Below are 27,446 nucleotides of genomic sequence, written 5' to 3'. Positions count from 1 at the left end.
TCTGGCGTTATGCCCCTTGGACCTATTTGAGACACAGTTTGATGTTTAATAATGCATTGATAAGTTGGCACATCACCTTAAATGTGGGAAATGCACTTAATCTCTGAGCAACTATTGAAAAGCATCATTTTGCTAAAGTATTTAAGACCACCTAGCGTTATTGTTTATTACTATACTAAAGAACTACACTACTTTTATGTTTTAATTTAAAAGCTTATACAGGTAAATAGCTCTAGTACGATGGAATATATGGGTATGCAGCACACACGGCCGGATCTGTGCCCGAGGTGCCCCTAGGCATACATTACAAAAAAGTACCAGAGGATTCACTTTTTCCATTTTTTTTTTACCTAGCCCAGCAGAGAATACATCTAGAGAAGCTAGTGTCTGACCCATGAAAAATTCATATGTTATAGAGGAACGTGTAATAGCACTACTCACTTGAGTAACAAGATGTTTTGAACCCTGGGCAGGGCCTCCCACTCCCAGAGCAACTTGGCTGCCTCAACTGCCCCAAATTAATTACCTAAGTTCTTCAACTTGCTCGACTTTTGATGAGAGGCTGGCTGTGGCCAACAGCCCTGATAGCCCTCCTTTGAGTCATGCATGTGGTTGGAGACATGGGTATGGTAACAGGCAGGGCCAGGGTCATAACATCCACCTACTTTACTAGCTTGCAATGTGTTGATGAGGAATGTTGGGATATGACCTCATATTAGTTGCCCATCATTATGCGGTGTGAGGACCACATAGCAGCTGCAATTGAGATTTCTCCTGTAAAAGCTCAAACCTTGAGCAAGTATTTTGCGCTCAACTCTGATTATACACATGGAGGCTGACAGGGGTGCAGGGTCCTACCATTACTCATCTGACAACTACTAGCTCAAAAGTAACAGAGCACACTTCTAGTGTACAAGTGTTCAACCAAAGAGACAAGGAGCCTCATTCATTGTAACCCCACAGTGAACCTCAATAACTGGCCACTTCACATTACTCACCATAAAAACCTTTAAACTTGTAAAGTATTAGCAAAGAGCACACACTGGATTTTCAAAACATATTTTACAACTTGTTACATAGGTCCTCAGGCAAAGAAGTGTGTATAACAACAGGATATACAATCATATTGTAATAAGAATATGACGTGACAAGGTGATAAAAGTGTTGTCTCAGATGACACTTTAGGTATATTAAGGAAATCAGAGACCAGAAAATATATTGCCCATTTCCTTTTTTCACCTCCGTCTGCCAGGTCCCATTCGCACAGACACACGAGTCTTCAGACAAGCTTAGAGTTGAAGGCAGCCATAAATGAAGCATGGGAAGTGTTTTAGGCGGCGCAGATCAGGACCGTGTCTGGGAACAGCTGTATAACACATCACAGGTGCAGGATTAGCCACACTGTACACCATGGAGTGTAGTTAGTCCAAACCCCTCATGGTTTTGGACAGTTTCAGATGACGCCTATTGTGTATGCTAAGAAATAGAGATCTGTTAAAAAAATTACAATGTAAAAGTAATATATATATTTATATATATATATATATATATACATCATATATATTGTAAGTTGCTGTTAGATATGTAGACAATTTTATCTTTAAACACAAAAGAACTAACATTCAAGTACTTGCAGTTTTGCTTTTGTGTTATACACACATTTGATGCTTCGTCTAAACTAATCGACAGATCAATTCTTTTCCTGGAGAGTTGTTATCGTCATTCACAGACACTACACAATAGCCCCGGTCACTGAATATGATAAAATAACAAGAAGCCGTTAATCATTCAAGGTGCCGGGTTTAAGGTATCTCTCGTTTAAACAGAGCCGAGCAAATGCAGTAGGAGCTTTCAAACACAGAAATGCTTTTAGCGCTGGAGTGCGTTTGCTGTGAACCGTGCCGATCCTTTTCGTGGTCCAAATTGATTGATGTTATCCCACAAGAGCACTTACTTGCAGATTGAAGAGGTAAAGCATTGGCATCGCAAGAAACATTAAAGAGGAAAGATCCCACACCTTAGAGACATTGCCGTGTTCATGGCAAACCAACACAATTTAAGGCAATATAACAGCACAGTTACTGGCCATCTTGACACTCTCTATTCCCTAACGAAAAGAAGAAATGTGAATGTTCCCCCTGTTATAACATGCGTACTTCTAAGCTCAGCTATTAAAGGAGAACTGAATCATGTACAGCTTTTAGGATATGATTAAATTCAGAGTTGTAACATGTGGGTCACCGGTCTTTGGCTTTATACAATTTGTCTTTGTATTTGTAAAGGACTCTTTTTCCGCAAAGAGCCTACGTTAGTTGCATGGTGAGTGGTCCAAACATTTAATATGCAGGTTAATTAAAGTTATCATGTGTTCTTATGTATCGGTATATAATGGTGACTATGTAGTCGGTATTTTTCTTGTTTTTTAAAGGACAAACATGCTCAGCCATTCTAGAAAGAGAACATTTACACACATACACCTTATAATGCATCCTAAAACCACATTGTCAAGGCCTCCTTGCTCCTGCTCATTTATAATGTTCAATAAGTACATTTTCTTATGCAGTTTTACTGTTTAACAAGTTTTCATGTATAAGGAACCTTATGGGCAGACTAGATGGGCCGAATGGTTGTTATGTGCCTTTAAATTCTATATAAGAGAGCTTCTTGCAGAAATGAACAAAGTCCAGTGAAATCAATTGCAATTCTTAGCATTTTAGATCGGCGAATCTGTCTATCCATTTTTCTTTCGTTTATTTCTAGCTTTCTTTTTCCGCTTTCAGAAGATTCAGCGAGATTTCTCACCTCATTCACTGCTAGAATGTTTTCACACACACTTGTTTAAAACCTCAGATGTGTCTATAAAGGTCAGATATCAAAGCCGAAAGTATGAGGAGCTTCAAATTACACGGCTGCCTGTTTCATCCAGCCAGACTCACTTGCCTAGATCCGCACGGCATGCTTAGTGCATCGTCCTGGGTGACATTCACTTTATATCTCTTTGTTTGCTCTCTAGCCGCGGGCTTGCAGCATCATGATCTCTACAATGACTTTCTCGATTGGAAGTGGTTAAAGGGAAGCAGGAGTGATCTAATGTTTACCGAACGGATACAGAAGAAAGCAAAATTTGGGATTATAATGGGTTGGCAGACAAGTAGAGGAAGGAAAAAGCAGTACCACGTTTACTTAATGTGGAATGGTGTGTTTTAGAGGAATCTGATGTTCTTATCTTGACAACTTTTCATACAAACACCTTTGATAAACATCTTTTTATTTTAAAAGCCAGCCATCAGTAAATCAAATAAAAATGTATGTATGTATAATTTTTTTATTTATTAAACGTTAACAGATGTACTTTGGGCTTTACAATTTACAGTATAAAAAGGGACGTACATAAAGTGCAGTCAGTCAACAGACAATTTGATTGGGATACAGTAGGTATAAATACATCAGGAAAGAAGGTCCCTTTTCTCCCGACAGTCTAAGCTGTAAAATTAAAGGGCTTACAAAGTAAGGGAAATATTAAAATTATTTATACATTTTTTTTATTTTACAAACATGTTTTTCTTCACATAAAAAATCCTGCAAGTCGTCCTATTTTTGGATTATATTGTATTTCTGCTGCGGTTAGCATCCTTTCTTTGTTGTTTAGAGGATCTAAGCGCTGGAGTCTTTTTGTGAATATATATATATATATATATAATGAAAATGACCTGCTATTAAAGCTTAAGGGTCTGAAATATTCTCGGTAATGGAACTAATATCCTCTATGCAGGAATAGCGTAAACCGGGTGTAACCTGGGAATGGACAGTGCTGGTTGAGTTAGGGTTAGGAGTGCGTCCACGTGTCTGCTGTGGCTCAACGAGAGAACACGATGCTCAAAGTTACTGCCTTGTGTGCCTTATAGAAATCCATGCCTACAATAGCTTTATAAACATATTTTCTCTAATACTTGAAAGTCTATTTTGTTTTACATTGATGTAGAAATACCCATAAAGGAATAATAAATATATCAGTCGTTTCCAGCAGAACATTCCATTTTGTCGTGTCTGCTGCTCCTCTCAAAGTCTACCTCATTTAAGTGACATCCTCAGAGCGTGGCTTCCCGTATATCCAATAAAAATAGGAATAATGAATAATGGTCACTCTACCTCCTGATAGATGGATACTTATTGCATTTGCTTTTTTCCCCCAATTGTCTCATTTCCGATATTTATCTTTGACAGGTAACTGTGATTTATCACTTTAATTCGCGATCAGAGAGATGCCGGCTGGGCTTATGAATCCATCTAAGCGTTACTAACGTCAGATTAAACCAGAGGCCTATGGTTTTTATGGTCTACCTCAGTATAGATGTTATTATTTAACTTTACCACCTCATGAGCCAGATGTCTGAAAGCCTCTCACTGGAACATATTTATAAGTTCATTCCCTGTCCATGAATAACAATGTTGGGTAGTCACAAAACCCGCTTTGTAACTGTTTGCTGAAAGAGAACTTTAGTTTCAAGTGTGTGTTCCACTGACCCAGAAATAAAACATCTGTTAATGTTAATTTACACAGGCCAGATTTCAAAGCATCACATTCAAGTGTTAATTCCTTTTTTAGCATGGTAGCCCACATCTATTATTATGTAAAGGCATTTTTATGCTTTAAAAATTGTGTTTGTTTTAGTGGGGTTACTGGTTACGTGATCACATTATGGACATTTACATTTAAAATCCTTCGTTTAAACCACTTTGAGCCGAGTCCCACCCCGACTTCTTTAGAAAACTGCTTTAAATGAAGATTCCAAACATTGGCTCATATACAATGGGCCTTTGATGTGTCAAACCTTATTAATCCTTCAGGAAAATGTGCGTGCATTAAAGATAATCTTAATATAATCATTATACGTGTTTTTAGTTGCATATGGAATGGAATTGGCAAGTAGGCTTTGGGGTCCAACGGCATAAGATAACCAATGACCTCTTAAGTCTATTACCATGTATGCGTCCTTAGTGTAGACCAGTGTACAATTAAAATATGGGGTTCCAAGGATAAAAAAGCAAACCTAGCACCCAGCTTTACTTGTTTTTAAATAACATTTATTTATACATTTTTTATTGACCATCGCTACCAGATTTATTTTATGTGTAAAGGAAATTGAATTTTCAGATTCTGTTTTCAAGTACTGTTTCTAAGAGTTGCTTGGAACAGTAATTGCAGGTTGATTTTATAGTCTTGAAGCTTCAACTGCTTAGCTATCCGTTAATAAGCTCATTAGGATGTTCTCAGAGCTTCTCAGAGCTTAAGTGTGAATTTTAACTCCAAGATCCTGTTAGCACCTTCATGTCATTTGATATCTATTTGTAGCCTTTTATTCTTACCATCGGGTCATGTGACAGTTTCTTCCATCAAGACCGTCACTTGGCATTTCAACAACAAAATTCTTCTACAGACAATTGCAATAGATGCAAAGGCGTTCTTTGAATTTCTGGACTCTTAATGGAAGTCCAAAAACTAACTTGCCGTGAAATGATTTCCTTTCTTTTTGAGTATACTTTTAAATGTGTCTAGATTCTGGTTTGATGCCCAGATCTTCATAGTTGTTCTTGTTCCCATTACAGCAAATCTTTTCGATAACATGCTGCTGAGGAGTTCGTCAAAACTGAATGTGGACAGCAGAAAGGAGGACACAGAAAGTACAGCACCTGCCCCACCACAGAAGCTGCTGTCATGTTATTGTCACCACCACTGTCCAGAAGACTCATTCAACAATACCTGCTGGTGAGTGCCCCTTAGGATGCGTGACATTTTCATGTCATACTTGAGTGTTCGTATAATGTGAAAATTGTTTTGAACGGGTATTGCTTATAATTTTCCTACTGTGTATAAATAAAACGCTGAAATCGCCGTTGAAGGATTTTGGAACCATCATTTTCCAATTGGAGATTTCTAGATATAATACAGAGTAATTTCTGAAAATTGTATGACTTCAGTTGCCTTTGTGTTTGTGTATGTTTTTCCAGGAAAGAGGTTCCAGTAACTAGTGTATATAAAATATGTAGTCAAAAAATAAACTGGTAAATACAATTTCTCAGGAGTATATCAGTGAATGTCACAGCTTTAGAGAACAACAAGAGGAGCAGGATCTTTCCTGTGTTGAGCTACTAGGCTTTCACTTTGGCGTCCATGAACAGGCACACAGAAGCAGGGTCTGTAGAAGAGTCTAGGAACAGGCTCAGAGAAACAAGGTCTGTAGAATAGACAGGAAAGGCAGAACACAAGTCTGTAGCACAAGGGATTAGGGATTTTGCTGCACAAGCAGCCAGCAAGGGGGTCTGTAGCACAAGCAGACTGAGGAAGAAACAGCACAGTACCAAATGATAATCTGAAAACATGGGAATCAAAATCCAAGTCCGGAAGATCTGAATCAATCGCAGTACAAAGGGGCAAACCAGGTTCAATGTCAAAGTCAAAATCCAGCTAAGCAAAGCTACTGTAATCCACAAAACATAAACAGGGCCAGGAACACAATGCTCTAGTACTGAGCTTGGAGCAAGTTTAGGTCCCAGATTGCCACAACTAGCAACAGGTGCGACAAGATAAGGCAGGTATCTATTGTCCATGTGGGAGGCAGAGAACAAGTGACCCAAAAGCCTCCTAGAGGTGGATTGGTTAGGTGACCTACCTACCATTGGCAATATTGGTGGTTCAAACTTCCATGGCTCCTGTGTGTTGTGATAAATACCCCATACGACACAGGGAAAAAAAGCAGAGAGGTCTGGTATTGAGGCCATGTCTGGTTGTAGACTGTCTCTAATGATGTATACCATGTGGAAACATACCCTAATATCAAATAAGAAAGTTCTCGCAGTGTTTAACTTATTATTAACAGAGAAAATGTGAATGGTATTTTCAAATTGGATTAGTACTTCAACTGTAGGCAGAAAATAAAAAGTGAAGCATATCTTTCAAAGAGCAAGTAGCACAGAGAATGTCCAAAATATGATTTTACCAATATGCAACATATTTAGGCATCTGTGTTAATGTAACCCTAGTCATGCAACAATACACTGTAGTAGTGTTCTCCTCTACTTGATGTCTAGAACACACTGTCCTGGAGACCTGATGATCAGCTGATTTCTAGGAGCCTCCAGCTGAAATCGAGAGAGTTTACAGCTATGCATATATTACTTAACACATGTCCAGTGTTTATTTTATTTACCGTACCAACACCGCTCGATATATGCTAATTTTATTTCATAATACTGTTGACACAGCTATTATTTAGATTATTATACTATTTTCATGCTATCCATGTGAATAGGACAGTGTATCAGCAAACTGATAACGTGAAGAAAGAATAAAACTAAATCATTTCTTTTTAAGTTACTTAAAACAGACCAGCTGTTGTTAACCCTTGGCACTTCCTAAACTGTATAGATCAAGCTGCTATGAACAACAATGCCCACAATTTTTAGAAAGACAAGTGGTTAGCTATCAACAAAAGAAATGGAGAGAGGACAGCCTCCAGCGGTTCTTAAAAATAACTCTAACAGGAATTGTTGAGGGGTAGCTGAATGAGACGGAAGTCTCATTCTAACTCCAATATGTACGTAATGCACACATTCACACGCACTGGGAATCCATGCAAAATGAAATTTGTGGAATTATGGGTTTTGTCAAACAGTAGGCTAATATGATTGACTAAAAAGTAAGGGCGAAGAAGTTAAGAAACCAAAAATAAGATGATTAAGATGTGCAGGAAAGACAGAATACAGTGACTGTGATAAGAACAATTTTCAGGATACATGGTGAGAATGCAAAGAATGTTTAGAATGTGAGGGCATGGAATGTACAGGGGGAGATGGCAAGGAGCGCAGAGTCCGGCATTATGGATTATACTGTTACAGGGATGTGAACATTTAGCCATATCTATATCCCTAGCAGGGGCAGCCAGATACGGGTTGGTAGAGATTTCAGTGATTAGGTTGTTGACTTCACTGACTTCACAAACCTTGCCATGTTTACCAATATAAACACTTTACCTAACCCTGATCCTACAGCTCTGGTGGGCATCTAGTAAATAACTGGAAATTAAAAAAGAAAGAAGCATCATCACAATTTCTATTAAAGCAACTTATTTTCTCACTGTAATGATCCAAACGAGTATTTAAACATTTCCTGACATTTCTAATTGCATTTGATCAGGTAAACATTCAGAGCATTATATCTTTTTCAAAAATATCCGTAAGATACTTGTGCTGTTAAGCATTTTCTTAAAGCTAAACCTTTCGTTGACCGCAGGTGAAGTTCGTCTTTGCCACTTCAATGGGAAATGCATGTGTTGCCAAATTAATTGGAGGGTGACGTAATTAGCCAGCACTTGGATGACTGTTAGAGGAAAACATTCTCACGCAGCTAGACACATCAACATTTTTGAACAAGTAGATAGTTTTGTATGCTTTAACTCTTCCAGCGCAGAGAGTGCATTCACTGTGCTACACAACTTTGTACATGCAGTAGGTTCTCATTTTGCAATGGGCTTTCTATGGTTGCCATAATAATTTTATATGTATATATTAAGCATAGGTAGTCATGCCTCATAGATTTTGATCTCATCGTACCATTTTATGTTGATCTTGACGCTGGCTTCTAGCGTGTACACAAAACTGTCCAGCAGTGTGTAGGTTTACTCTTCGTGCTACAATACACACAATCATGGTTGCGCAGGAATGGCAGCGTGCTGTAAGACTGGCGCCACATGTTTTTGAAAGCTACCAACAGGGATGGCTTTTCTTAGGCTTATTTATATGAGCTGATCTCCAAACGTAATTGCCAGAAGCTAGCTTGTCCAAACCTCAAATTCGGCTTCTGCAATGTAGGAATTTTAAATTGTCATTTAAGTGACAAATGTCACACTATAAGAGAAAAAAAATATCACAAGTGGTGCCAAACTGTATTATCAACCCTGAGAGCTCTATGACATTTCATGAAATAGAAAATACTTATTACAGTTAACCGGCAGAGCAATTCATGTCACAGTTTACAAAATCGAAGTGTTAGCTCCACTGGGGACTATGTATAAAGAAAATGATTCTGGTGGAATGTTTAAAAAGTCGTCTCATCAACATAGCAACCAATGGTATGATGCCATCAAGGGGAACTTTCATTGGTTGTTATGGTGAAAAGACCACTTTTTAAACTTACTAGAGTCATAACCCCCATTATGTTGTAATGAGACTGCAACAGTCTGTCTGTCTGTGTTTACTATCTATCTCTGCCGTGTATATAACCACCTCTGTGTGTGACGATTGAGCCACTCTTAGACTAAACATATGTGTGTGTGTAGTAAGAAAAACTCGGATTAACCTTTTCTTATTGGGAAGACTGTTTGGCATCACATTGAGAAAAAAAATAAGAAAAATGTAAATAAAAATTTAAAATAGTAAATCAAGATATTGAAATAAGAAATTAGATCAGCCTTCTTTTTGGACCACCACAAGGACCAGATTCTTAACATTTTACCTTATGGATATATTTTTTTTAATACAGTCATTACAAAGTTAGTTGATGTAGGAATCTGTGCTTTGTCTCCTTCTTTATCTTCTCCCGGGATGTGAGGATACTTTAACCCCTTAGCTACTGATCAGAGGAAAACATCCATTTAACTAATCCATCAAGATCATATTTCACCTCAACTACCTCAAATTGGTTGTGATACCATTAATTTGCGGAGACCGATGCCAGGAGATTCTGATGAAAGAACACACAGATTGGAAATGTGTTACTGTATCCTACATGAATGTGATTTGAGACTACAAATTAATTTACCTTGCTTGTTAAACAATAATTATCTTCTTTTCTGGCAGTAAATGATGCTAAACAACAGGTGAATGTTCCAACAGGCATTCCATACGCCAACAGCTCCTCTCTAAAAAAAATATACCTGTAAAAGAAACCTAGAACATACATTTCAAAAATATAAGATGAAGAGACTCCAAACTTTTAAAAGTTTTTAACTGAGATAAATCAAACAAGAATTGCTCAGAAAAAAAGCTGTATTTATTATTAAATAAAATTTAAAGGACTTCTATTCTTTCCAGTAATTTTGATAAAGATTTGGGTCTGCATTAGTGGTGACAAATTTAAATTCAAAATGATTGGATTGTCTGTTTAAATGTACTTTTTTTTTAAATCATATAAATGTATGTATTTACTTTTATCTCCTGCTTATGATTAGGACGGATGGTTACTGCTTTACGATTATAGAAGAAGATGAATCTGGGCTTCCTGTTGTCACTTCTGGTTGCCTAGGATTAGAGGGATCTGACTTCCAGTGTCGGGTATGTTAGTGGCGACAAACAAAGCTCATCTGTGTATTGCAATGTTCCTTAGTCTAGCAGAGAATGCCTTTCCACCTGTTTCTAATCTTTAGGGAAATGGATACCTAGAATTGAACATGGAAGCTCTAGCTCTGCTTTTATTCCTAAATCGATACTGTTCTTTTTGGTATTTAGTAACAAAAGCTAATTTCCATACCATCGCTGTATGGTAACATAAGTGTTCCAATGACAAAGGGACGTCTTGTTGCACAGCTGTACATAGTATGTGATTGAAAGGATTAGACACAATGAGGAGATCTGGGAACTTTGATTAAAACTCATATGTTTCTGGAAGGGCAAGGACAAAGTCTTTGGCCCTGGTAGCATCAGAGTGGCACGAGATGATAAAGGCATCTGTGTTCTGACGTCCTTTGGAATGTAGGCAAATCAGGCTTCCAATTTAAAAGTAATAAGAAGAATCAAGTGCACTTTTGACCTTAATTTTTTCAACACAGCTTTAATTCAGGGAAGGACTGATACACAAAATGTATTTGTGTGGCATCATTTCCCACACCCTCTGTTGTATCATCCTGTTATATCCCTGAAAGGATTTTATACTGGCAGGGTTGTTCATGTGTGGTCATGGGTGGATTTTTTTCTTCTTTCTTTGTAAATTCTTACTCATTGATGGCTTTAGGATGGAAATTCGCTAGAATGGGGAATAATGTCATCCTATTTTCCCCAGGGTCAGATGAGTTTAAAAACAAAACCAAAAAAAGTTTTGTTTTGTTTTTTTAAATCTAAAAAGAGCCCATGATTCTCTCATAATGTGACATTGCTTGATAACCTCTTGAAAAGGCTACCATACTTCCTCTCCACTGACATCCCCTCCTTTCCTTGTTGGTGACCACAATAATTTGATGTCCCTTAGATTTTTAAGATGTCTATAATTGTCAGATGGTCATGATAAGACAATGATGTCATATCATAAAAACACTGCAGGATTTTCTACCAGAACAAACCTTTTTTGGCCATCTCTGGCACATTATCCTCCACTATGAGAACACTGCTGTAGTATAGTGGCTAGACCTAATTTCAAAGAGTTTGCTGGGTCATTTATCACCACCTTCCAGCTGGGAGGTCATCAGAATAAGAAGGTGCAAGACAATACTCAGCACAAGTTCACAGGACTATCTGTAATTTCAGGACACGCCAATTCCACATCAAAGAAGATCCATAGAATGCTGCACAGACGAGGACTTTTGTAACAGAGATCTTCACCCCACTTTACCCCCTTTGAAAACCAAAGGTAGGTGGCTTACAAAGCTTGTATGTTTTTTAAGCAGTTAAACTTCTTTTATTTATGCACAACTGGCTTATAAGCAGTGTAGCGCAAGTTTAAAAAAAATTAGATCCATTAAAGTAGGATAAATACTAAACAGTAGTATTTACAGTATGTATTGCTAAAAGTGTTAGCCATCAGGTTTGCATAATATAACCATTGTTATAGCATCATTTAGTAAAATATTATATAGGGCACATTTTTATGATAGAAATTTTGCGAAACATTTAAATACATAGAGGGTTTTAACAAAGTACAGGAGGGAAGAAGGGAGGAGAAATGTGACTACAAGCCGTCATAATCTAAAACTAGCGGGTCAGATTCTTCCCAGCAGAGGTGGTAAAGACTAACACAGTGATATCATTTGTATGGGGTAAGCAAGTGGCTATCCTGAAGATAAGACTAGACCAAGGACCGTTTAAAGTTAATCATTACAGCATTAATAGACTAGATGGAACAGAGGGTTATCAATATTGAGTATGTGCAGACAAGATGCAGTAGAGCACTTAATATTCAACATGACTGAATTGACTGAGCATGAATTAAAATGGAAACATTTCTAACGTATACACTAAACAGTGAGTTAAATGTTTGTCAGGGTGAGGTGAAAAGCTTCATTGGAAAGCGTGAGCATATGTGTTGTGCAGGTCTACAGCATATCTGCCCTCCTCACAGGCGGTACTAACGGGAACATAGTTACTTTTATGGTCATTTTTGTTTTGCCGCAATGGATCCATGACTCGAAATTTAGTAAATCTACCATATATTGTGGCAGTTTGCACATTTGTCACAGAGTGGTGCGTTATTTTGTCAAATAATCTGTCACGGCTTACCCTCCACATTGTTCTGAAACCCACTTGGAGAACCAGCAGATTCCTTACATGTGCTTCCCTCCTATATAGCTAAATATCTAAGTAAAGACCAGAGAACGATCCAAGAGATAATTGGTCTCTAAATTACAAGTCTTATGGGTTTTAAACTTTGTCCCTTTAGTCATTTCCACTGAATCAGACATCCTTTGTTTTCTACATCAGCATGGCCTTCTAGATCCCTCTTGTTATAATGCTGCTCGTTGATTCCATCAAAATTATGCTAATGGCAAAATCAATACATCAATGACCATAATTTCAGCTATTTTGAGTAAATAGTTTCTTTTGAGATTCAGTAAGTTAAACATCTGATAAGGTTTCCATTGACCAGAGGCCTACAGCTAAGGGAATTCTATATAGGAAGTTGGGGTAGGAACAGCCCAAGTGCAGGTCAGCCATAATTAACCTTCACCTTAAGGTCACACTTAAAGGTTAAATATACAAAGGACTGCATTTTTAATGGTTTAGACAAAAAAACCTGAGATTTTTTCCATTTTTTGTTTGTGCAAAAGCTATGCTATTTTCAAAACAACTTATATCTATATTAAAGCATTGTGCTAAGACCAGATATAGTTGAATTTGCTGCAAATAACATTATATTCAGATAAGAATGTATTTCTTTAACCATACCCATTTTGTTATATAAATTACAATGGAGCTGATTACTGGAATTCATTCTGAAGTGTATGCATAATGGGAAATAAACTGAAATAAACGGCTTCCTAATTGTCAGTGATGGTGCCCTGCTGTCTGGCTCTTAGGTTGATACTAAATGGGCACAGGAATAATCTGAAGCATTATCAATGAGTAGAAATATTTGATATATGGGTTCACTGCCAGTTTATTACACGTACATACCGTATTTGCTCGATTATAAGACGACCCTGATTATAAGACGACCCCCCAAAATCTGAATATTAACTTAGGAAAAAAAGAAAAAGCCTGAATATAAGACGACCCTAAAGGAAAAAAGTTTTACCAGTAAATGTTAATTCATGTAAACTATTTTTTTTAATAAAAGCTATGATTGAGAAAAATATTTTTTTTGTTTTTATTTCTTGTATTTTCCAACCTGTCCCCCAGTTACGCACATCTGCCCCCAGGCTTGCCACTCCAATATGGCACTGTGGCCCATGATATGCCTTTTAACCCTCTATATGCCACTGTGCCCCATGGTATGCCTTTTGACCCCCTATGTGCCACTCTGCCTCCAGAAATGCCTTATACCCCTATATGCCACTCTGCCTCCAGAAATGCCTTATACCCCTATATCCCATTCTGGCATTTAGGGGGTTAAAATGCATATTATGGGGCAGAGTGGCATATAGGGAGGTATAAGGCATTTCAGGAGGCAGAGTGGCATTAAGGGAGTTAAAAGGCATTGTATAGAGCACTCTGCCTCCAGAAATGCCTTATACCCCTATATGCCACTCTGGCATTTAGGGGGTTAAAATGCATATTATGGGGCAGAGTGGCATATAGGTGTATAAGGCATTTCAGGAGGCAGAGTGCTCTATTAAATGCCCCCTTAACGCCACTCCAGAAATGCCCTATGCCCCCATTTAACACACACACACACACACACACACACACCCTATACCCCCATTTAACTAACACACACACACACACACACTCTCCCCTCCCCTCTCAGCCCTCTCTTACCGGTGCTTCCAGCCGGGGCAGCGGGTTGACGTCGCCTTCTGCTGCAGCCGGAAGGAGGTGGAGTTGGCAGCGGGGGTTTGTATCCGTCCGTCGCGTATACTTTCCCCGGCTGTCAGAGATCAGAGTTCCCCGCACCGGTGCGGGGAACTCTGATCTCTGACAGTCGGGGAAGGTTTGCGCGACGGACGCAGACAACCCCCGCTGCTAGCCACACCTCCTTCCGGCTGCAGCAGACGTTGTCTACGCGGATCGCGTAGACGTCAACCCGCTGCCCCGGCAATACAGCAGGAAGCACCGGTAAGTGTGTGTATGATGGGGGGGGTGAGACAGGAGGATCCAGGTCCCCTGCAGCGGTGCGGGGGATCTGGATCTTAGTCTCCTAATCAGACTCTATTTGAGGTCTGATTAGAAGACGACCCCGATTAGAAGACGAGGGGTATTTTTCAGAGCATTTGCTCTGAAAAAAACCTCGTCTTATAATCGAGCAAATACGGTATTTTAAAAACCTTGCTATTCAGTCCTGCTTACGTGGGGATGATGTTATCGGAACAAAATAAAAGCATTTTACATTTCATGGTCCTTGACTAGGATGAGGAAATGTACAGCAGGATGACAATAATTATTTAATTATGTTACATTTTACGTCATTCGTGTTTTGCGCTGAGACGTCTTAATTGTCATGTGAAAGAAAATCAGACACGGATAAGTACGGTTTTATGTTGTTTACCTGAGATTAAGCATCCAAAAAAAAAAGAAAGAAAAACATTTAAAAGAGTGCTAAGTGGAACAGCACCTTCAAGAGCTGTAGAAGGCTGTCCTGTTCCACATGCATTTTCTATTTACCTGATTCAATCTGACATCTTAAACTGTTACAAACCACACATTTTAGAGTGAAGTGAGTACCATTAAAAAATGCTAAACTGCTAATAATGCATGAAATGGAGCTTTCGGCTCTGGTTTTGCTCCCACTCTCACAAAAGGAGAAACGGCCTCCCCAGCGGGATCTCGATTTCATCTCTTACACACTTACTGCCGCGGCACAAATTGCACTCTGAAGGAGGAATGACTGCTAGGCCTTGTGTTTTCTTGGTTCATATTATTCACATGTCTCTTTCTCTGACCTTCAGCGATCCCGCCATTCTTTACACTGTAAAATATAAATGTAGTATAAATGATTTAAAAACAATTGCAGCCAACTTACTAAACATAACATATATCTAATTATGAATTTTACACAATTAAGTATATAAAATAAGAGGGGGGGGGAAGGGACAGCACCATCTTCAAAAAGAGTAAACCAAGAGTCCCCAAGGGAAAGTCTTGTCTCATTACTCTCGTAAATCTGAAATATAATAGCGTTACACGAGGATGAGTCGATAAACCAGGACTTCTCGTTTTACTGCGTTCAGCAGGACCATGAATGTAAAGTGTCTTTGGAAGGAAATTGTTGATCCAGTTAATCTCTTTCATGATGAGGGCCGTGATATAGTGCATGTTTGTGTGCACATAATAGGCCTTTTGTGGGGGGGGTGCAGGAGCCAGCAAGGTTAGTGTAAGTATGAGTATGTAATGTAAGTAATCAAAAACTTAAAATGATTCCCTATCATACATCAAAAAAAATAAATAAAACCTACCTAAAAATACATTACACCACACACACATATATATATATAAAATATATAAATCAATCACTATCATTAATTGATGGCAGCAAAATGAATACTGGTTTAAAGTAGATGAAGGGATTACCATCTAGTGATTTACAGAAAATAATTGTTGGATATATGGGATATCCACATTGCTGTTATCGTAAATCAGGTGGTTACCCAATCTAATAATGTGTAAATTATGAATAATCCACCAGTGAACCTTAAGGGAGCGGAGCCAACATGTAGACACACGTTTCTTACCTAGGGTTCTTACCGAGGCTGGAACGCAACAAAGCATTGCCCGGTGAGATATACCAAATCCAACGCAAAGAAAAGAGGGTGGAATGCTTAAAACAGAAAAACCACTCCCGACACCAATTTAGTGCAAGTGGTGGGATTCCTTCTAGAACTCCACAATTTGGTGCTACCACCAGTCACAAACATGTCATAGTGAAAAAGGAGTTCCATCTGTAGTTCGGTTTTCAATATAAATTGTGTTTCTTTAATTCTGGAAATCTTTTATTTTAGTCATATTTCAGCAGTCATGTTCAGCAGCTGGCTAATTCGCTTAGTTTGTAACTCCATTTTATTCAACACCTCGACTTGTTGACAGTATATAAGTTAGAATGCATTAGGGAATCACACATTCATAAAGAAGAGGACATTTTTTTCCACCAGAAAAGTGTACCAAAAATATTAACAATGAGCTTGATGTAATGCTTTTTAAACCACAAACAGTTCAGTAAGTAACACTATACACTATACAGAGTTATTCGGGATCAGTCTGTTAGCAAAGCATTAATAGTTTTATTTTCACCTCATTCTCTAACACTTTCTGTAAAACAGTCCAATTATCCCTAAATTCCTCTCATATCAACTCCACACCATGTCGCATTGTTTTTACAGTTCCTTTTTTTGTGTTTAAAGAAATCTACTATCAGTTCTTAACTAGCAATAAAGTGCTAAGTACCTACTTATCCCAATAAACCTGCTGTGTAGCTAACAAAAGAAATTGCTCTGTGGAAGTGAATGAATCCATTGAAATGGTAATAGGTGAAACGAGCCATAAACATAATGCCGATTCACCACTCCATGTTTTAAAGGCTAATAAAAATAAAAATTGACTATACCGAGCGCAAGTTTGCAATGTACTTGCTGTCTTTACAGTGATATTAGACGATATATATATATAAATATAGAGAGAGTGAACAGCCAACAGTATCACTTTTCGGTGCTAAATACCTAATCTTTTCTCGGATTTTATATTCTTCTCATCTATATTCTACAGCACCAATTGCACCGACCTATAGTTTTCTTCTTCAGAGTTTGTATATCCTAATCCTTTTTTTTTTTTTTCCGATTCAGATTTTGTTGATGGAAGCATCCACTATATGGCCTTACTTATCTCTGTGACCGTTTGTAGTATCATCTTGGCAATTATACTAATATTCTGCTACTTCAGGTAAGTGTCGCAAGAGAGCTTATCGGTGTATTTAAACATCCACGGCATTTCCCACCACATTTCCATGATGTCACCTTCAGCTCACTCGTTCTGTACTATAGCTTGCTACTCACCATAGTCGTAAAGATTTTCAGACATTTATTTAAATTTCCCAATATCTGATCCATACAACGAAGAGGAATTAGAGGCAACCCTGAGATCCTATGTGACCCAGAAACCGTAAACGCCAGTTCACGTAGATGTATACTCAAGTTCTTGTCATAGGAAGTGGCCTTCATTAGTATCTGTAGAACTATAGGTTCAACCTGACCGAAAGAGTTATCTCAGGCTCCATAAAACATGTACAATTGTATATTAACGCATGGTCTCTTGCTTTTCCTGTAAGATGGGGGAATGGATCCTCCAGGAGTTTTCACAATTGCCCCTGTGCTCAATGAGTGATAGGACCCCAGCCCAGCTTCTAGGAAAACCCTTATGGGTGCTCAAATACTTGGCCATGTCAACTTTTTGAACTGTGGGATATAAAAACTCAACTGGAAATATACTGTAGTGCAATGTTTAACTTTGCGAAAGTTATAGGTAAAAAAAGTGATTATGGTAAATAAAATTAAAAAGTGTTTTGTTTGGACCATACCATGGGATGTTATTGTGCTAAGCTTTGCACGAGAATCACTTTTTATACATGACTCATGTATGTTGTGTTTAATTATTTATATGTGAGATAACATGTTTATGTGATATATATTAATATTTATATAAATAATATATATATATATATATACATATTAATAATTGTTATTGCTTCCTATGTCCAGATATAAAAGACAAGAGGCCAGGCCACGCTATAGCATTGGATTAGAGCAAGATGAGACTTATATCCCTGTTGGGGAAACGCTGAAAGATCTCATTGAACTGTCCCAAAGCTCTGGAAGTGGATCAGGACTCCCTCTGCTGGTAAGAAACTATTAGACTAAATCAATATTTTATGTGAGCAAACATTTTGTTCCAAATATATAAATATATATATATGCAACAATTGGCTTACTATTATGTTTAATTAATATTATTTTTAAATTAATTTTAAATAGCGCCATCATTTTCCACAATGCTGTACAAAAACATCATTTTAAAAGACCGTGTCATGTTTGCGTGAAGGGTACAAAACACAGAAAATTTGCATCAAAAGTATATAATTTCATAGGTTATAGCATCGTTATAGCCATAAATAAACTGACAAGATGCTTCTAATATTAACCCATCAATTGAATGTCACAAAGATTCTGTTGAAGTGGCTTGCTAATAGTTACAAACAATTTGGGACTTTTTTTTGTTTGTTTTTAACGCACTACCCTTCCATCTTGGAGGGGGAGACACAGTGGTCAGTGCCTCCCCAAAGTGTTTTTGGGGTACTTACACAGATGGACAAGGGTTGGAGGGGCTACAGGTGCAGGAGTCTTTGTGCAAATACGAGTTGGCTTTAATGTAGAATTTTTAACTAGTTCATCTTGTTTGAGTTTGGTCCTTCAAACATTTTGCCAACATGTATGCACTTGCTGTTAAGGGAATATATTAAGTGATCTATATTCAAGCTGCGGTTTCAGCTGCGATATACCAAAAGATAAAAGCACAGATGAATCTAAAGAAACCCGCTTCAAACTCTGTGACCCTGAAAAGTTACCTGTTCGCCGTGACACCTTTAAAAATGAATGGTAGTACTCGGGTGAACCCTAAGACACCCCAGAAGTTCCAACGGAAAACTTGCAGACAATCAAAAGCTACAGAAAGGCACCATACAGAATTAACTGTGATTGCAGGATCATAGACTAGGTATAATTCTGCTTTTAATCAGTGTTACCAAAATAAAAGACATACAGAGGATAAAGAAAATAGTGTTTTTCAATAGTTAATAAAGTAAATATACATGTATGTCTTTAATAAAGCAAGACTGTGTGTGTGGCAGTAATTTCTTTAAAATCTCCTTGGAAAAGTAACCTTCACAAAATATTCACTGTCAATATTGGATCAAATAACATATTTTATTTTAACGCCCTGAATTTATGAAACTGTAGTAATATTCTAGGTCCTCCCGGGAGGAAGGCGAAATCCTTAATACAGTTAAACGTATTAAAATGTAAATGTGTTTCCCTCTGGTGTTTATTCAGGATTAATCACCCTATACTGGGTGGTCGTTTATTTAACAGTGTCAGTAAGGTTTTGTCGCACACGGTTTTATTCGCAGGTCCAAAGGACAATAGCCAAACAGATTCAGATGGTGAAACAAATTGGCAAGGGCCGCTACGGCGAGGTGTGGATGGGCAGATGGCGTGGAGAAAAGGTGGCTGTGAAGGTATTCTTCACTACCGAAGAGGCCAGCTGGTTTAGAGAAACTGAAATCTATCAGACGGTACTAATGAGACATGAAAACATTTTGGGTGAGTGATTGCTGATATACATTACCTCTCTGTGGTCTTTAACCCATTGTGCTGATCATCAGAATACGGCATTATTTTTAATAGCATAACAGAATAACCGTAGGTTTCAACAACTGACACATTAAGACAAACCAATATATAAGGTGAAGAAGACCCTTTTCGGGAGAACCGCTAATGATCACTTCTGTCTAGGTACAATAATTGCTCTTTGTTTCGGAATATTAAAAATGCCCACATCCAATATGTAATGTAATTCTTTTAAATAAAATTTCATTTTTATGATACCACATTATCATTTCAGACCCTCACCAACACAGATGTTCATTAGCAGACAGGAATAGATACTATGGGCGTTAAAGTAAATGCTTAAATTAGGTTTAGAAAATAATTTTGCTGCTTTTTGCTCTCCATTTTAAGGGGAAATCCCATAAAATTTCTCACTGAACATAAAATACAGTGATGTATATAATAAGTACGTTTTTCTTACGTTATTCCTATAAGCTTCCTTTATCTGGAGGTTGCCATTGCTATCAGTCGGGATATTGTGGGTGATTTTTCCATGTTTAGACACCATAAAGTCATATTCTTTATGGCAATGCTAATGAATTCTGTTAAAGACGTAAGGATTCTGAGTGTTTCCTCTGGTAAATTGGTCTAAGATAACAAAGCTAGAACACATGAAACTATGTGACAACATTTCCCAAAAACTAGAATAAATGGAAAAAAAACCCTGTATTTTGGGGGGAAAAGAAATATTCTGATAATAAATTGACAAAAATTGTTAGGAGTTCCCCGTTAGGTACCTTAATAGTCTAGGTGTATAACAGTTGTCAAACAGCAATAGGAAGAGAATGAGTCAAAGCCAAGCAGGCTGCTTATGTCATGTAGGATCCTCATGGCATCCTTCATGACGTATGTGAAGACCTGTATTTCAGTTGGGCAAGTCAGCTTGGCTTGTCCGACTCAACGGAGCATCTAGGGTTCTGGTACAGCTTCCTTACTCACACACCTCTATATAAGTTCTTACATACCTTAAAAGCTATTCACTCTTCCTTTAGTTTGTATGGGTAAAGCAATAGCAGATGGCTTCTCTGTCCTTGTTTGACAGTACATGAGCTACTGAGAAGTTTCTGCTGGTCCACTTCTCTATGTAGACGCCGCACACACTCTGTTATGCAGTGAAGCTCCAGCATGTAACTTCATGGTTGGTAGGAATAAACAGATGATCTTGTTTGGGTACTAAATTAGTTCTAAAAAAACCACTGCTGCTGAGATCAAGTTCATTGGACCTGCAATACATTCTGAAACATAATTTAAAAGATTCTTATAAAATTATATAATTTTAGATTTATAATCAAGAGTTGGTCTAAAGCTCAGCAAAAGTGAATTTGGCCTATAATCACACTGTATATGCACAGTATTTCTACTTTATACGTTAAGCCTTCTTGGAAAAAACTGAATATGAGGTTTTCAGAGCAGCGTGCAGGTTAACCCATAAAAAGTTCCTAGTTTAAATGCTTATAAGGAATATATTTAAGGGCGCATAATGAAAAACAAAAACAAAAAAAAAGGACTTAAATTACCGACATGAAGGCTGTTATTTCATTGAACATTTAAAATGAGCGGCAGAATTGTGTAGATTAATTTTCTACATCATTCATGTCAGTTCTTTAAGTAATAAAGTCTGCTGATCACAGAATTTAACAGCCTGACTAAGACAATAGCTTTTAGTTAATTATATCTATTATGTACATAGCTTAATGAGCCAAATTTACTAAGCTGCACTATTCTAGTAGCCAATGGGCAATACTCTGCCTTAAATTAAATGTCAGCAAAGAAATCCAGCCTTATGTGCCTACCCAAGATACTGTATTGATGTGATCTCCACTGATGAAGGCAGTGCTAGAGGATGGGGAGTGAGATGGGGAGTTCAATCCATAGAGAAGTACGCCCGGGGTAAGCAGGAACATTCATCTACCATTAGAAGCATTGTTACACTTCTACGGGATCTGGGGGCTGAGCACATAGCATGTTTAAACATAGTGTTTAGTACTGTTACACAAATTAACTCCATACTCATATCACTATGAGGTATGTATACAAAGGTTCTAGCTGTGTCATGTAAACGAATGAGTCAAGGTGACTGAATTGGATGAAAATGAGCAACTTGACGACTAAACTGAACTCAGTAGGAAAAAACTGGCCATAACTAACATAAATAGCTCCCTGCATCTCAGCTACCTACCCAGCAGTTTACATCATGCCATTAGCCCATTACACTATAAAATTAACGGTTAAATACATGCACACAGGGTTTATATAGGTTCAATATATATAGGTTTATAAATATAAAATTGAGTTCCCCCCCCCCCCAATAAACTCGGAGATTCAGCTTTATTTCAATCCCCCCCATAACGAGCAGACTAGATGGGCCGAACAGTTTTTGTCTGCTGTCAGATTCTATGTTTCTATGAGCAGCCTGCGCTTTATTATGATCTAGTTATGTATAAAAAGAATATTCCAGTGCAAACTCTAAAAAGTGGTGTTATCAAGCTCACTAAAGGTCAGATCACCTTTTATAAACGGCTACCATGGAATGCTCTTGCGTGTTCGGTCTAATAACAGTATTTGGACTTCATTAAATAAATCAGTCCCATGTGACAGCTTTATGTACCAGATCAATCAGCTTGTTCAACCTCCCTGCTATTTGATTAAGCGGCTTGATAACACCAGACTCCAGCCTGGGTAAGTGTGTAACTCGGAGCATTGTGGAACCGGCACAGGCTTCAGAGGAAAGTCGATCTCAGCCAGAGTTAAATGGGCCAAGGCCTTATACTACGTAACAGAGGAGAACAGGTGACCTGCTGGGTAGAAGCATGAAGCCCCCTTTGTCTTTCTTAATGTGCATGTGCAGAGCCAGCCATGAGCCATGGTTAGGTTTAGAAGCCTCCGTAACGTTTGATGTTATTTCTGTGCAGGTGAGTATACTGTCTGGCCTGAAACTGCAGATTTCCAATCACGTTTATATAGATTCATGTTCTGTTCTGCTCTCCTGTTTGTAATTTGATTTTCCTTTTGTTTGTTTTTTTTGGTTTTTTTTTTTACTTCTGTTAAATTAGCTTTTGGCATTTTCATCAAGGTTTGCATCCATTACCTTGAATGAATCACTAGTTTTAAGGCACGGAGCGATACATCAGACGAAGGAAAATAAGTTTGGACAACAAACCGCTAATGGGGACTTGTATTTCAAAGCTAATGCATATATTTAAACACGCTGCTCTATCGTCTTTGCTATTCATTTCACACTTGATGCAATGTGCTGTGATAGCACATGCTTTTTGTAATCATAGAGCAATTTGGACAGCCTGGCATCTCTGCTCTGACCGTGACCATATGTGCTATAGGATATGACATATGGACTAAGTGAGGATTATTCTTCCGGCTTTTGAGGCCAATAACTCATCATGACAAGCTTATGTTTTTACACACACCCTCGAAATGTCAGCCAGAGAAAACTGATTTTTGGCTTCAGAATAGAAAATTAACAAATAAAAATGACTTCATTCTTTCAGATAGAAGGCTATATAGGTTTGTAGAACCAATTGTGACTTCGGAATAGATTTCAACACAAAAAGGGCTTACAAGATTTTCAAGGTCATATTACAGTTCTTTTAATAGATGATTAAATGATTCTACGCCATATTATTTATAGAGCCCCAACAAAAAAATGAGAATATACAAAATAATACAATAATATTATCACATGCTAAGAGATACCTATATATGATATATACATTAACTAAATTAAGTCATTCAGACATATACGGTTGCTATTGGACTTTTTCTTAATAAAAGTTGTATTTTCTTCTGCTGATTAGAAATCAGTAGATTATTTTTTTAGCTTAGTACACACCGATATATTTTGGGGTTACATATACTACTAAAGTTTACTGTGCACAGATATACACAAAGTTAGTTATTATTAAGTGCAGGATTATGTTATGATTTCGAAAAGAAATACAAATATGAGAATATGCCAAAAAAAAACGTGTTGATGTGAGAGGTTGATTCTTCTGATACCTTAAACATACACTAGATGGCAGTATTCCCCTTCAGATTCTCTCTAAAGAAATAATTTTTTTAACTGTAAAGGTTAGATTGCGAGTGCATATATCCTCAAAATATAACATTACCACACCATCTGTAATCATAATGGGTGCTTACGTGTCCAAAAAATCTGTAAAATGAAGTGCAATCAACATGAATTAGTAGAGCACTAAAGTTTTTTATATATATATATATATTTATATACGGTATATACATTAAATGTATAAGTTTGGGGTCACTTACAAGTGTCATTGTTTTTGAAAGGAAAGGAAAGCAAATTCTGTCGATTGAAATAACATCAAATGGATCAGAAACACAGAGTAGACGTTATTAACGTTGTAACTGCTGTAGCTGGAAATGGCAGATTTTTTATGAAATATCTTCATAGGCGTACAGAGGCCCTTTATCACTCCCATCACTCCTGTGTTTCAACGGCACGGTGTGTTCGCTAATCCAAGTTTATGTTTACAAGGGATATTACATTAATTTTTTGCCCTTCATACCATTCACTACATGTACCCCTCTAGACAGGATAATAGAATGATTTAGGGGAACTCTAGGGCCTTCTTCGTGTCTTCATTTCCAAGGTTAATGCTATTTCATGAAATTCTGAGCGTATTGATAACTTTTTATTATTCACCCCTCTTTCAGGTTTTATTGCGGCTGATATTAAAGGGACAGGATCCTGGACCCAGCTATACCTGATCACAGACTATCATGAAAATGGATCTCTCTATGACTACCTGAAATCCACTACTCTTGATACAAAAGCCATGCTAAAACTGGCGTATTCTTCTGTCAGTGGCCTGTGCCACCTGCACACCGAAATATTTGGGACAAAGGGCAAGCCAGCCATCGCCCATCGGGACCTTAAAAGCAAAAATCTATTAGTGAAGAAAAACGGAACGTGCTGTATCGCGGATCTGGGTCTGGCAGTGAAATTCATTAGGTTAGTGATAATTAAATATGTTGTTTGGTAGTTTACCAAAACAGGAATCTATTGTTCCCTACACTTCATTTCGTTCTTAATAATGATTGAATTCTTTATTTAAGTATTTGTAAAAATGTTTCATTATTTAAAAGATTTACAATCTAGAATATATTTATATATATATATTATACTGTATATGTGAGTATATATATATATATATATATATATATGTATATAATTCTCCAAGATATGAAATTTCATTAAAATCCAGCATCATATAAAAGTAGTTTAGAACAAGAACATGCAAACTATAAAGTACTTTAAAATTAAAGCTAATTCCACTCGACAGTTCCCTTTTTATTCTTGTATACAACTAAGCTGGGTGCAGAGACATTGTATGTAAACATAAACCGGCGATGTGACAGCACTTCTAAGTAATACAGAGATAGGAGCACAAAGAACCAAAAAAAAATGCAACAGTGCCAACAAATATTAATAATAATAATAATAATACAAACGTTCTTTGTTTAAGATCAAAGTGTAGCATATAGTTCAGAACAAGAGAAATGTGTTCCCGTGTTCGGTAAAGATTCCATTGTTGTAGCTGTCATTGAAGTTTAGTCAAATGCTAATGAAATGTCAGAACCGTAGCAGCTTCCCCACCGAGTCCTGTGTCTAATTGTGCCGGCGCATTTGAATAGTTTAATCTAGCCTGGGGAAAGTGAACCTTTCAACCGAGTTCCCGGTTCACACACACAAACTCCATTGTAATTCACGTAGCGACACTAGCCAGGCAAAATAGAGTGTACGACTTTGACATGATGATTCATCTCGAATTTGATTTAATGTATAACCCCCCCCCACCCCCTTTTCAACTTAAATATCCCATATGAATACATTAAACACAATAGATCCTTCGGGATACTGAAAAACATAATTCTTCGGTGGGTTGTTGTTTTTTTGCAAGATTATTTAGTTTGCAAAATCATTTTAAATTCATATAATATCATTCCAAGTTTCCAAAAGAAGATTGAGGACTATGTTTTATAGTTGCTGTTGCAGTCTTTCTCAAAATGAAATAAGTGAAGTGTACTTTATAGACGGAATAAATTCTAGGTAGAGTAGTGAATATATGTATGTAGGTGCGGCTGGTTCGTGAATGCAGCGCTTTGTCGCAACTAGAATTAGCATTTTTTGTTACTGTTCAATTTGGAATCTATGGGGAAAACTGGGCTTTCTCTACCAGTTGTAGAAGGAATTTATCTTATAAATTCTTAACCATGAATATGTCTTAACTCGCTACAGAAAATGTACTCACAGCTATCATAGCTTTTGTGCTGTCCTAGATGGTAAAACAGATAGGGGAGGATTACTGACCAGAATAATCATTAATTCAATATAATTCGTGTTCCTTTAAGATAAAAGACTCAAAATCCCCATCTACATGAAACCAGAAAATGTTAATTTATTGTGGAACAGTTTATTCTACAACATCAGGGCCTTCGACACCGACATGTGGTTTTTATATGCCGTATCAGGTTTTAATTAAATGACATGGTGGCAAATACTACTATTTATAGTATAGTAGTTATGCAAATGTTCATATATTAGTCTAAATGGCGTATGATGGATTTCTGTTTATGTCCTACAACTGCGAACCCTAGTTATATGACCCTTAAATCATTGACTGCCTTGCTCTTAATCTTGTAAGCCAGTTGGTTAGCGATACGCTGTATAAACAATGAATTAGCTATGCCCGTTTTGCTGATGATGATGAAAGGTAGTGTTTAAACCATCAATGACATGTCCTTCTCCTGACATCTTCCCTGGGGTTGCATGTAGTCAGAGAAGGATGCCATTCATATAAATGAGCTATATATATTCATAGCCTGGTCAGAATCCGTTGAATGATCAGATTAAAAACAGAAGTAGAGTCTTGTGTCTGTTTAATGTCTGTAGATAAATTATTGAATATGACCATTTTCTATTTATTTCTTTATTTAGTGATACAAACGAAGTGGACATACCGCCAAACACCAGAGTGGGTACCAAACGGTACATGCCTCCCGAGGTGCTGGACGAAACCTTGAACAGAAACCATTTCCAGTCGTATATAATGGCCGATATGTACAGCTTTGGGCTTATCCTTTGGGAAATAGCAAGACGGTGTTTATCAGGAGGTAACGTCATACAATAAAAATACATCATTCTAAAAAGGACTTTATATATGCTTATAGATTTTTTTAAAGACACTTAGATTAGTGATCCATGATGTGTAAAAGAACAATAAATAATATTTTATTCTGAATAAAAACAATACAATATGTCTTGTGTATTCTAACTTTATTGGAGCAATATGTAATTGTAATAAATGGGCAGGTACCCCGTCAACACAATGTTGAATTTATTTAGTTATTTATTAATTTACTGTAATATCTATTTAACATTTTGTTCTGGCCTAATTCAGGTATTTTGGAAGAGTACCAGCTGCCTTATCACGATGTAGTACCGAGCGATCCTTCTTATGAAGACATGAGAGATATTGTGTGCATCCGGAGGATGAGACCCTCATTCCCAAACAGATGGAGCAGTGATGAGGTATAGTTTCTAAACCATGACCTGCTGAAAATGAGCTCACTTCTTTTCTTAACCCCGCTTACTGGCCAAGCATGGGCTTTGCGCTC

The 27,446-nt window shown here is 37.4% G+C and overlaps 1 protein-coding gene across 1 annotated transcript in view; it reads left to right on the top strand.

Moving 5' to 3' along the window:
• Positions 1-27,446, top strand: part of LOC149284091 (bone morphogenetic protein receptor type-1B) — a 45,344-nt gene that overhangs the window by 17,540 nt on the left and 358 nt on the right. The window contains exons 2-10 of the mRNA XM_089497164.1: positions 5,608-5,767; positions 10,227-10,329; positions 11,515-11,617; positions 17,196-17,292; positions 18,108-18,246; positions 19,532-19,724; positions 24,483-24,780; positions 26,767-26,942; positions 27,230-27,360. Coding sequence (XP_089353290.1) covers positions 5,608-5,767; positions 10,227-10,329; positions 11,515-11,617; positions 17,196-17,292; positions 18,108-18,246; positions 19,532-19,724; positions 24,483-24,780; positions 26,767-26,942; positions 27,230-27,360 — 1,400 coding nt within the window. The remainder of the gene's footprint in view (positions 1-5,607; positions 5,768-10,226; positions 10,330-11,514; positions 11,618-17,195; positions 17,293-18,107; positions 18,247-19,531; positions 19,725-24,482; positions 24,781-26,766; positions 26,943-27,229; positions 27,361-27,446) is intronic.

Source organism: Sceloporus occidentalis, unplaced genomic scaffold (genome assembly GCF_023333645.1).
Source record: "Sceloporus occidentalis isolate IW3139 unplaced genomic scaffold, rSceOcc1.0.p SCAF_99, whole genome shotgun sequence".
NCBI classification, from domain to species: domain Eukaryota; kingdom Metazoa; phylum Chordata; class Lepidosauria; order Squamata; family Phrynosomatidae; genus Sceloporus; species Sceloporus occidentalis.
This window is presented reverse-complemented; position numbering and strand designations above follow the sequence as displayed.